The following is a 13166-nucleotide window of genomic DNA, read 5'->3' on the forward strand; positions in this document are numbered from 1 at the left end:
AGGGGTCCCGGAACCAGTATGTCTGCTGCTGATGCTCAGGCAAATCGCTCCTTCTCAGCTCGGACCCCTTTTCTCTGGCTGGGAAGGAGGCCGGATGTCTGGGGCCTGTGCAGAATGTCTAGGTATATATTTTTAAGTGTCTGGTTTGGTTCTCAGTTGGTGGACTGAGGAATAATTAGTAGGTAAGGCCTTATTAGAGAAGGTGTGTTACTGAGACATGGAGGTGTGGAACTCGCTTTGATGTTTCAAAAGCCCATGCCAGACCCAGTCTCCCTTTCTCTGCTTAATATTTGTAGTTTGGATATGAGATCTCAGTTACTGCTCTAGCACCATGCTTGCTATCTCCTGACACAATCTCCATGTTAATGTTAACACACCAACCGAACCTCTAAAACTGTAAGCAACTCTCCAATTAGATTCTATAAGTTGCCTTGGTCGTGGGTTTGACATGATGATAGAACAACAGAATAGCTAAGACATAATATCATAACATAAAAGACATAATTTTTAACTGTGAAAAATTTATCAACTAATACCTTCTTTGTGCATGTTTAATGTGACAATAGGGCTTCCTTTATTGCCTAGTTTGGTCTTAACTCTGGATTCAATCTGTCATCTCTTTGCCTTCATAACTACAAGGACTACAGATGTCAGGATTGCATCTTGTTTAAACTATTTCCTAATGTCGGTAGAATCAAACTTTACATTAACAGTTTTATTAGTGAAAAATAGAAATATATATTATTTTTATATTAGCACACAGAGTTCAAACATTTCATTTTAGAAAATTATTTTTATTTTGAAAATATTTTAATGAGTATTTTATACATAAATATTTTTCTTACATCATTGTTACACGTTTTCCTGTACCACTTGAATTCCTTCTATAACTCTTAAGTTTAATACATATTCATATGTATATATGTTTATATATGTGTGCATACATATACATATATATACTCATATATATATATATATATATATATATACACTACTGAGATCATTTTTTGTCGCTCATAAATAATGTGTTTAGAGCTTATATAATTTATAAATAATAAATATATATATACACTACTGAGATCATTTTTTGTCGCTCATAAATAATGTGTTTAGAGCTTATATAATTTATAAATAATAAATATATATATACACTACTGAGATCATTTTTTGTCGCTCATAAATAATGTGTTTAGAGCTTATATAATTTATATATTATTCAATTATTTTATATTTAATATTATGTTTTGGCTTTCAAAGATAGTTTTAATTTTTCTTAGTGTACATTGTCACACATATGCATCATATTTGGAAAGATGGGGATAGTGAGGTTCATCTAAGCTATACCTGGTATTTTACAGATTGGAAAGGGAGCACTGTGCGCAAGCATGAGACCAGGCCCCAAAAAACCCCATGGGAGGTAAGGCTATCCTGTTGCTTATGGGAGGTGCTTTGAGAAGCTACTTCCCAGGCTCCCTGTACTGTGTCCTAATGACATGTGTTCCATCCCCAAATCTACCATGACCACCTATAAGACCTTGGGATTAACATCTTCTTACATTTCAGTTTGAACTGAAAATTAAAGGTAAGCCTCACTGATCTTCAGGGTCTTCAAGTTCTGAGATCCTGACTTTCTCTGCTCCTCCATCTCTCCTTGAGTCATGCTTGACCTGACACCCAAATTCCTACTGTTGTCTCTATTCCTGCAGGGAAGTTCCCAAGGCACTCTGATGCACAGCAAGCCACAAGAACCTTCCGTTCTGCCTTATGCTCCAGTGACCCAGCAGCAGCAATCTGTGATTTCTTATCCAGTGAAGAACCACGGTCCCATTGCCAGGCCCAAAAGGTGAGTTGAATAAGGACTAAGAGCCAGACAGGTCTCATAGTACTCTATGCTGAAACTATGGTATGGTTGATGCCACGGGAGGTGGATGAGGAGAAAGAAGAAGGAGGAAAAGGAAGAAGAAATGTAGAGGTGAAAGAGGCAGCACCTCAGAAGGAGAGGTGAAGGGAGCATCACTCCTGTGCTTGAGGTGTCCTAATCTTGAGAGTTTGGGTAAGTGATTTCATTTTCCCAAGAATATGGTTTCCAGTACTCATTCTGGGAAATCAGTATACATTTATAACACTGACAACAGGACTGGAAGAAGGCCTACCACACAGTAAGCCTTTATCACACTTGGCCTCTTACTCGATGTTACTATAGATGGACATGGGAGAAGATCCTGTTGGGATGTGAAGTCATGATGGGAATGGGCCACAGAGGCCCAGAGGAAGGCTGAAGGCCAGCAGAGAAAACTTCCTAGAGAAGATCCTGGCTTGTCCTTCATAACCAGTGAGGACTGGGCAAAATGGAAGCAAGAGTCAGTCCCTGAGAAGGGAGGGTACTCACATCTTTCCAGATGCTATGCAGATTAGAGCATAGTCACCTTGGATTCTTCATCTTCTTCAAGGTAGCCCTGGGAGGAAAGATCTGATATGAATTAGTGTCTCGAGAATAATATAAAAGTTTGACAAGGAAGCAGGTTAAGAGGGCGCCTAGATAAAATAGACCAACATTTTCAAGCTATTCAGATTTCCCCAGCTTGATTTCAAAAGTTCTAGTCCTCCGAGTATTTTGGTAGGAGTTGTCCACCAGAGGGTTTAATCCCCTGGCCACTCCTCTCCTTGTTTCCAGATACTCAAGTGTGATTGTGCAAAACTGTGCAGTCCCTGAGCCTCTTCTACTGCAGCCAAAGGTCCTGACAAAGTAGTGGGATCCAGGTCCCCTGGAGGGAATGAGTTTAGTGGATGGGAAGAACAGAAAGCTGGGTGGGGGTGTGGAGTGTTGATTGGAAGAGCTGGGCATTTGAAGAGGCTCCTGTGCAGGTGGGAGGCGGTATGGCTTCCAAGGTGTCATTTTCTAATGTCATTTCCTTTGCAGGTCCCTGATGCCACCAAGCACAATTCTGTTGCTGCTACCGTAGAGTGGCAGAGGAACCTGGAGGTTGCTGAGGCTCTGATGGCCCTGAGAAACTGTCCTCTGCCTCCTCCTGTTTCTGCCTCTCCAAAAAGGCATGGCAAAATGCCCAGTAGTTATCTTCCTGGACATGGACCACAAGGTAGGGAGAGTTAGGGAGTTGTAGGGGTTGTCATTTAGTTATACCTGGGAACTTTGGAACTGAGCTGTCTAGGCTCAGACAGTTAACTTCCTCACTCTAACTTAAGAGATGGTATTCCAGGGGCTGCTAGGGGAATCTTCAGTTAGCAACAGTTCCTCAACAGCTAATGGACAGTGTCTGACCCCAAAACAAAACAGAACAAACTACCACCATTGCCTGTCAAATAGAAGGAATGGAAGTGGTCATGACTCCCAACCCATGTCAACATCCCCAGTTCACTGTCAACTGGGGAGGCCTGGGAGGTCATGCATAGGAAGGATGGTATGAAAGGGATGGAGGGCTTGGTGATGACTTCAGTGCCTTTGTATGTATAGATGTGGAGCCTGGGTGACTTCCAGTCATGAGCTCAGAGGAGAATTCCACAGCTGGAGAGACTGGAGAGGAAGGCCAGGTCCTGATGACCAAACACCACAAAATCAAACAAAACCTAACCAAAGTAAAACAAAACAACAACAAAGTACAACCTCATGAAGTGTGTTAGTGGGAAGCCACTTGGTGGTGGACATACTGGAATAAAGAGCAATGAATGAAAGTGGAGACTTTGCTTCTCACAGAGGTCTGGAAGAATTAGTGATGTAGGCCGGACGGAAATCTAGGGGAGGAGTATGAGCAGGTGCACTACTTCCCTGATTCAGGAACCTTATATAACTGTCTCTTGTGAGGCTATGCCAGTGCCTGGCAAATACACAAGTGGATGCTCACAGTCATCTATTGGATGGAACACAGGGCCCCTAATGAAGAAACTAGAGAAAATACCCAAGGAGCTGAAGGTGTCTGCAATCCTAAGGATGAACAACAATATAAAGATCATGGCAGAAGAAGAATAAGAAAGACAACAGGGATAACACAACAGACATTGGAGTAAGGAAAGAGACTAAGGCCCCTTTGACACTATTATTTTCATGAGGCCAGGTGTCTTTGTATCAGGGGTCTTAAGACCTGACATTCTCCATTCAACCTGTCTCATAATTCATGAGTCTCTGACTGGTATATTTTAGTTCTCTTTGTATATCTGTGTAAATGTTCACTGTTAAGCTTTTTGATATGTCTGCCTTTGTCATGGACAGTCACAGTTCACAGTTGGAAACCCTCACCTCTGTACTATTTTGACTCTCATAAGTTACACGGCCTCAATGATTACTCCGAACATAGCCTTCATTTCAGAGCATTGTTACAGTGGGTTCATTTGAACAGGAAGTGTTAAGGTATAAAAAAAAAATCTATGCTGTCACAAAAGCCAAACACAGGCTTCTAGGGGAAGGGTAGTTCAAGGGGTGGGGGATGCTCTATGCCTTCTCACTTGCTTACCTCACAGTACCAGAACATCAATGAACACTAAAGTTGAAGAGTTTTTTTTTTTAATTCAGACTGCTACTGTGAGTACTATATGAATAATCGTGAGATGATGAAAAACAATTAAGGATTGGTGGATTTTGACTACACACTTCATTTAATATAGTGGTTATGAGAGTGAGCTTATGGAATTGGGACTATAGTTTTTGCCTGTGTAAAGGAATGACTCTCTGGGGTCTTGAAGTGTAACACGTCACTGTTTTGGTCCAGTAAGAGCCCGTGCCAGCTGTCCATAGCTTTCCTCTTTTGTTCACAAAGTCAACTGAAAGTAGATCCAATTCTACTGCCCAAAAGGCAAAGGACAGACTAAAGCCTTTTGGAATGTAGTATTTTAATAACAAAAGACTTTGGAAGACATTTTTCAGAAAACAGTTAAAATCATCTATGTTCAAGGGCACATTAGTGTACACGGACACACAGCGCTATGTGATTAGTTACAATAGAAACAACATGTTTATTTTAGGTTTGTTTTGAACTGCATCAGAGTAGAAGGATACATAGCACAGTAACTCACACCCACACCCACCACCCACCCCATCCCTGTACTGATTCTTGTGAAAGAAGACACTGCTATTTACGTGCCACAGTTTGGAAGAGATATTGATATATTTTGTAATTTCAGTAAATCTGTTAGTAATCCCTGCCTGTTCTCCAACTGACAAAATCAATTTCACATGACCTCTAAACACACGTGTTCAAAGTGTTTACATGGTGAAAATCAGGACCATAAAACAGGATGAGAAGGTAGCAGCCAAATCCGTGGGTTAAAACTAGATTGCACCAGGCAATGCAGAGTTCACAAAAGCAGGGACAGCACCACTGCCAGGAAATTCCTGAGACTCTTGCACACCACTGGGAGGAGAATAATAATGTGGTTGAAGTGGGAATCAATGGGTGACTAGAGGGAGAGCCCTGGCAGAGATGCAGAGGGCACTGGAGCAAATCAGGTACTGGCTTCACTACACATCTCAAGTCATAGGATCCCAGGAATGAAGCAACAGAATAATTCTGAATTGGACTTCTTCATCCAGAATTGGTAGATCATGGAATTCCTATCATCATTCCTAGTGAAGTCACCCACATATGAAGACACTGACATTTCTAGAGTTGCAGGCAAAGGGTGAGAACCCGCATGGGCAAGGTCTTGCAGAGGCACAGTCACATGTCAGTCTCATGGTAGGTGTTTTAGTCAGGGTTTCTATTCCTGCACAAACATCATGACCAAGAAGCAAGTTGGGGAGGAAAGGGTTTATTCGGCTTACACTTCCATACTGCTGTTCATCGCCAAAGGAAGTCAGGACTGGAACTCAAGCAGGTCAGAAAGCAGGAGCTGATGCAGAGGCCATGGAGGAATGTTCTTTACTGGCTTGCCTCCCCTGGCTTGCTCAGCCTACTCTCTTATAGAACCTAAGACTACCAGCCCAGGGATGGTCCCACCCACAAGGGGCCTTTCCCCCTTGATCACTAATTGAGAAAATGCCTTACAGTTGGATCTCATGGAGGCATTTCCTCAACTGAAGCTCCTTTCTCTGTGATAACTCCAGCTGTGTCAAGTTGACACAAAAATAGCCAGTACAGTAGGTATTTGATTTGAATCTGGAGCAGTATTGGGAATCTCTGTGGATCTCAGAAACTTAATCTCTGAAGTCACATTAAGGTGAATGTGAGGGTCTGGTGCCCTAAATCTGCAAGAAGCAGCAGGTGAAGAGATCCTCTTGGAGAATCAAAAAGGCCAGCAAATCTTTAACAGTATTTATATGAGTGTAGGCAGAGATACGAAAATTAGGAAAGAGCCCATGAGAGGGGGAAAAAGAATATTCAAGGAGAGGATAAAGAAGGTAATAGCATACCTGTGACATGAGAGTGGAAGGGGGATTCTGAGATCGACATGTGTTCACGTGGGGAGAGGGACAAGGAGCTGGGATAGAGAAGCCGGTGTGTGCAAAGAGTCCAAAAGAGCTAGATATGCATGAAACAGACATAGGGAAACTCATCTACCTACATTAGATTATAAATATATATCAATAATCATTTATCTGGTAGAACTGGCTTGTTGTTCTTTAAAGATTTTTATTCTGATGAGATGTGAATTTTCTTTTTTAAAAAAGGACTCACCACATTGTGGTATGGCCTAAGAGGGCCAGAATATATTGATCCTGCTGACTGAACCTTGAGAACAGCTGTGTTTCCAGGCAGAGGTTACTATGAACATTTGCCCAAGTGTGTGTGTGTGTGTGTGTGTGTGTGTGTGTGTGCCCATGCATGTGCACAGGAGCACATCATGCATGCCTGGTCCCTTGAAAGGCTAGAAGAAGGAAACAGGGCCCCAGAAATTGGAGTCACAAATCACTGGAAACTGCAATGTGTGTGCTGCGAACTGTACTGGACACTCTCCATGAGCAACAAGTGTTCTTAAATGCTGAATGATCTCTCTAGTCCCTGTCTTCTTCTAGTCTTCTGTCTTCTAGTCTTCTCTGTTGTTTATGGAATGTCGTCTGGACACCTCTTCCTGTGCCATGGACCGTAGGGCAAAGAGTATAGGCAGCAAAGATGGATGGAGGAGACTGGATATTCCTTTTTTTCTCAGCTTCGCTACACTAGTTTGAGATCTTGATGGCCGAGGAAGGCTATAGTAGCTGGAGCTTCTTACATTTAAGTAATGTAAACAAACAGTGTTTGTAGACATGCCCAGGGACCTCTGCTCTGATGTCTGCTGTGTGCTCCTTGTACTAAGCTATAAGTAATTTAAAAACAGGTTTTCTAATTTGAGTATCATGGTGAGGAGCCCATAGTGAAGCAAACTGGTTCATTATGGTAGGTAGGAAGGGAGAGGGTACAAAGACGAGGCACCTGCTGAGGACATCCTTTCATAGTCTACTTCCCTCAAGTCATCCTTAACCCTTTCTACTATGTTCCTATAGACCATTGAAATATTGCCTTGGTTTCTTTTTCCTGTTGCTGTGTTGCAGTATCCTGGTCAAAGAAACTCAGGGGAGAAAGAATTTATTTCACCTCCAAGCTCAAGGATACAGAAGTCAAAGTAGCAGCAGGAGCTTGGGACAGTTGACCACAGCACATCCATTATTAGGGAGCATAGACAGGTGGCTCTTGCTTATTTACTTTTCTCTCTTTATATAGTCCAGGGTGCTAGCCAGGGAAAGGTGCTGCCCACAGTTGGCAGAAAATTTCATCCCTATTAAAACAATTAAGATAATCCCTCAGATGCATGCCCAGAAGCCATTTCTCAGGGAATTCTAGATTCTGTCCAGTTGATAACATTAGCCATCACCGCAGGAATCTATAATAATTCATTCACAATATCAGAGACCTCCCAAGTCATTCATCTGCCAATGGCTCCAACGCTGATGGCAGCTTTCCTGAAGACCAAGCCTTTCAAGTCATGAGATTTTGCCAGACATTTAAAAGATCCAATCTATAACATTTCTTTATTACATGTTTGAATTGGTATGTTAATGTTTGTGTCACAGGGGCAAGTAATAGTTTTACTGAACAGAATTTAGCTCATGTTGATAGAGGTTCTCTTTCAGTATTAGACATAAATTAAACTTTGTAAAGTCCCGGGCCAGTCAGTGGTTCCCAACTTTCCTAATACTGTGGTCCCTTAATGCAGTTCCTCAAGTTGTGGTGCCCCCAGCCACTGGTACATGATACTGAAGGCCCGGAGACTCCTAAAGGTGGAAGGAACTATGTTCTAATGTCAGTTAATGATGATAACATAAGTGGTCGCACCAGCAGTGCCAGCACTAGAAACGTGCCAGGAACACAAAGGCAAGCCAACTGAAAGCCAAACCTTTCCCTTCTTTCTATCTGGGCAGCTTGCAGATGGAGCTGCCCACATTTAAGTTGGGCTTTCCTATAAAAATAATGCTATTCAAGAAACTTCCTCACAGGCTTATATCATGGGTGATTATATATCTTGTCGGATTGGTGATACACACATATAAAAGCACAATATGCTACACACACACACACACACACCACACACTTACACAATATAAAACTATATATATCACCACTCCCTATTCCCATAGTCGTTTGTTAATATTAACAATTAGTTTAACCACCACTCTCTATTCCCATAGTCTTTTGTTAATATCAACAATTAGTTTTAGTGGTGCTCCAATTAATTGTTTCATGGAGACTTGAAATACTATGGCCTGTTTTGTTTCATGTGTATTCATGTATTTCTTTCATGTAGGTCCACAGGAGGCAGACGAAGCTATCAGGTCTAATGGAACTGGAGTTTGAGACATTGGCTAGATGCACGTGAGTGCTAATAATTGAACCTGAGTTCTCTAGGAAAGCAGTTAATGCCTCCTTAATGGTTAGGGATCTTCTCGTCCTCCCTCCTCTCTCCCTCTCACTCCCCTCCCCCCTCTCTATACATATATACATCTCTATCTCTATCTCTATCTCTATCTCTATCTCTATCTCTATCTCTATCTCTATCTCTCTCCCCCCCAACCCTCTTACTCTCTCCTATTGTCTCTTGAGAGTTCCTTTTCATATTTTTGTAGGAAAGTTTTGCCCATGATACTTTTCCTCATTTTTCCTTTATTTAGCAACCACTTTAACCCCAAATCATTTTTAAACTCAAAATCGAATGTGATATATGCTACTTCATTACTTTGCTGACACCTAGAGTAACCTTTGCACATATTATTAGGAATGGCACCTTGGGGGTGCTGGAGGTGTGTGGCACATCATATTCTATGCTCCTGCATGAATGAGGGTGCATTTGAGTTGCTCCTCCAAGCAGAGCTCTATGTATTAGGTTCACAGATAGCTACACACTGGTACACAGTTCGGTGTTAGGTCCCAGAACAATTGACCTCCAAGGACTAGGAGGAAGGTACACAACCACCTGTAGAGGTGAGAGAATGCTAGCCCTTAGCTAGAAGAAAACCAATGTCTAGTGACAGAATCCACCCATGCCAGCTCCTGTCCCCCTTATGGATCCTGGCATACGTCTCTTAACTGAAGACCTAAGTTCACTGGACTCTCTGTGTGTCTTCCCTGGACACCCAGCTAGTCCCTCCCTCAGTGTGGGTGTGAGCTGGAGCTGGACTTCAGACATTCTGAGGAGAAAAGTTCCAGGCAACCCAGGGTCTGTGCTAGGGAGCTGGGTAGTCACTGTCTCTCAGTGTACAGTCTCAAACGAGGATAGCGTGCATTCTAATAGGAAAAAGGGGGTTTTCCTGCTGTATACTTTATTCGTAAGTTTTTTGAAATAACTGAAAAAACGACTTGAGTGTGTAGCAGTTTATTTTGGGGTGAGGGTTTGAAGGAATATATTGCATCATGCCCGGCACTAGGACTGGCACTGAAGTGGGTCCGTAGCTCTGGCCAGGGTATAAAGAAAAGAGAATACCTTTCTGCTGACTTTGTCCCTACTCCCGTTGTTTTAAATGTCTGTCACCACAGACCTTGTGGTGGGACCACCCAGGTTCTGGACAGATAATGTAACCTAAGTGACGCCTCTCTGGAAGCATCCTCACAGACACATTCATGCATGAGCTGTTAACATCCTAGGACTTCTTAATGTAATCAAGTTGGTGGGAAATATTAACTATTGTATCAGGTGAAGGACAGCTGCCACAACTTGTGCTTTGGTATAAATGCCTTTGTGTAGAAAAGAGAACGTCAAGCTAACCGTGTTGAATCTGAGAACATTAAGGGCAAAACTGCAGGAATGACAGGCACTCAGACCTCGAGGACTTTCACAACTGAAAAGCGAGATCTGAGATGTTCAAGCCTTTTGGGGCATAATCACATGAAAAATATGAATAGCTCTTGGGAAATAGTTATTCTTCACAATGAAAGCACAATAAATGATAACTACTTATAAAATAGTAGAAAACACTACAGGAAAATGTACTGCCTACTGTATACACACAAACAGTTGCTGTCACCTCTTTTGGAAAAAACACATTTTTAAAGGACCAGAGAGATTGTGTATTTCCACCCCAGAGCTGTAGCTCATACAAGATAAGCACTGTAATGCAGAACCCAATACTCATCACTGTTGATTTCATTGAGGCACAAAGTATTTCTCCATGAAGCTTGCAAGCCAGGAACTCACTAAGTATGTTAACTAGGCCTGGAATTTGCCATCTCTTGAGCAGATGACCAAAAATGGATCGTTTACCATTAGGCCAGCTTATGTGTTGTCTTGTTTGTTGTTGTCAAACTCAACTTTTTTGTTGTTGTTATAGACCATTATGGACTTTTACTCAGAATTTGTTTGTTTGTTTGTTTGTTTGTTTGTTTGTTTTCGAGATACAGTTTCTCTATATAGCCCTGACTGTCCTGGAATGCACTTTTTAGACAAGGCTGGCCTGGAACTCAGAAATTGGCCTGCCTCTGCCTCTGTCCTCCGAGTGCTAGCATTTAAGGCATGTGCCACACCCAGCAACACAGTATTTGTAGTGTACCAAAAATGTATATGTGTGGATACCAGAGCAGAATCTTTAGAGCCTAAATTATGATGAACTCCAAGGAGAGATGGTCCAAATGTAGCCCTGGCTTTTCAACTTGGCTCACTTTCCATTCTTTGTCTGAATTTCTTTTCTAATAGACTTACTTGACTAAAGGACCTGAAACGAAAACCGTTAGCTGATTTTCTGGAACTAAACTAATTCTTTTTTTTTAATTTTTAATATTTTTTATTACGTATCTTCCTCAATTACATTTCCAAAGCTATCCCAAAAGTCCCCCATACCCCCCCACTTCCCTACCCACCCATTCCCATTCTTTTGGCCCTGGTATTCCCCTGTATTGGGGCATATAAAGCTAAACTGATTCTTTTTTGTTTGTTTGTTTGTTTGTTTTTGTTTTTTTGTTTTTGGATTTTTCGAGACAGGGTTTCTCTGTGTAGCCTTGGCTGTCCTGGAACTCACTTTGTAGACCAGGCTGGCCTCGAACTCAGAAATCCGCCTGCCTCTGCCTCCCAAGTGCTGGGATTAAAGGCGTGCGCCACCACTGCCCGTCTAAACTGATTCTTAATTGTAGTATTATGGAAGAAATATAGGATTAAGTAATAATCAAAGACCTGCTGCTACTGTCCACATGGAGCAAAATTCTTTTCAACATTATGGAGGATCCCATGAAAAACAACAAATAGGGAGTAGGGTAAAATTGGCCTCTGAAAATATAACAGGGCAGGTAAGAGAATTTAAATATGGACTGTCTGGCAACCTAGATTCTACTTGAGTTTAACAGACTTTCTTGGTGAGATCACAATATTGTGTTTGCCTAGGAATGGGATACAGGCCATAGAAGATACATGCCAAGACATTTGAAGGCAAGTCCTTGAAAGTCTGAAAAGGCAAGGTGAGGCTTCAACTCCTGTAAGAACCCAGACAGACAAAGCAATGCATGTACATGATTTAGATAAAGGAGTGGTCACTGTATTTGCCATCAGCTGTGTCTTCTCAGGCTAAAGAAGATGAAGGGGACAGACTGTTGTTCTTATTGTAAAGCAGTACATGACCATTCTTAATGAAGTGTGCTTGGAAATCACCTGGGAAATAAGGTGAGAACAGGCATACATGAAAGCAGATTTGCCCGAGGTATTAAGGCAGCAGAAGGTGGGTAACTCCTGTCCTTTCCCTTCCACTGGATCACTAAGGACGTCCCCAACCAACAAACACCACCACCATCAGTAGAGAGAACAGAGCCTCCCAATGTCAAATTCTGCATCTCAGGCCTGGTCTTCTCATCTGAGAGTACAAATATGGAGCTCAACACTGTGTAGTAAAGAACACTGGGAGCTTGCCATGGGGCTCCTGTCTATAATCCCAGCACACAGAAGGCTGAGGCATGAAGACAGCTGAGATTAAACTACAGCCTGGGCATCACAGTGCATTGAAGACCATCCAGAGTTACATAGAAAGACCATTTTTCAATTCAATGCTTATGGACTAGAGAGATGGCTAGGCAGCTAAGAGCACAGGCTGCTGTTCTGGACGATCTGGGCTTGGTTCCCAACACAGGCATGGCTACTACTAACCATCTACAACAAATTGAATCCCAGAGGGTCCAATAAGCTCTATGGGCTTCTGAGGGAACTGCACACATGTAGTGCACAGACACATATGCATTTAAACCACCTAGACACATCAAACAAATCAGTCAATATTGAAATAAATTTGAAAACATGACAAAAGAAAAGGAAAAATCAGAAACCTAAGAACCTACAAGCGTCAGTCTGAAGTTAGGCAATAATCCAGGATCACTGCTCTACAGAAATGAAACATCAGGTTCTGTATAGGGCCTGTGTAACAACTATTCATACCTGCATGGTATCAAGCCAAACAGAGGAAAGTGGTGTGTGTTTGTGTGTGTGTGTGTGTGTGTGTATGCACACTCCCCTGTGTGCACATTTCTGATGGAGCCAGAGGTGGACTTTCATTCCATCACTCTATCCCTCTACACCCACCCACCCACCTTTTTTTTTTTTTTTTTTTTTTTTTTTGTTTCTCTGTGTAGTGCTGGCTGTCCTGGAACTCACTATGTAAGCAAGGTTGGCCTCGAATTCAGAAATCTGCATGCCTCTGCCTTCCCAAGTGCTGGGATTAAAGGGTTGAGCCAGCACTTCCAGGCCCTCTCCAAGTTTCTTGAGGCACCCCATTT

General features: G+C 42.2%; 1 protein-coding gene across 1 annotated transcript; it reads left to right on the forward strand.

The window, feature by feature from the left end:
* The first annotated feature begins 1294 nt into the window (after nt 1-1294).
* LOC147004617 (doublesex- and mab-3-related transcription factor C1-like) lies at nt 1295-7578 on the forward strand. The gene is made up of 5 exons (XM_085837819.1): nt 1295-1417; nt 1707-1843; nt 2675-2735; nt 2921-3098; nt 7481-7578. Exons 1-5 carry the CDS (start codon nt 1295-1297, stop codon nt 7576-7578), a joined length of 597 nt encoding a protein of 198 aa, XP_085693945.1.
* The last annotated feature ends 5588 nt before the right edge of the window (nt 7579-13166 follow it).

Source organism: Mus caroli, unplaced genomic scaffold (genome assembly GCF_978045245.1).
Source record: "Mus caroli unplaced genomic scaffold, Mus_caroli_1 scaffold_5, whole genome shotgun sequence".
In the NCBI taxonomy this organism is placed as follows: domain Eukaryota; kingdom Metazoa; phylum Chordata; class Mammalia; order Rodentia; family Muridae; genus Mus; species Mus caroli.

Coding starts and splice junctions, on each gene's coding strand:
- LOC147004617 (XM_085837819.1), top strand. CDS start 1,295: ATGCATCATATTTGGAAAGATGGGGATAGTGAGGTTCATCTAAGCTAT. Junction 2,736..2,920: donor CTCTTCTACTGCAGCCAAAG/GTCCTGACAAAG, acceptor TTTCCTTTGCAG/GTCCCTGATGCCACCAAGCA. Junction 3,099..7,480: donor TCCTGGACATGGACCACAAG/GTAGGGAGAGTT, acceptor GCTGTGTTGCAG/TATCCTGGTCAAAGAAACTC.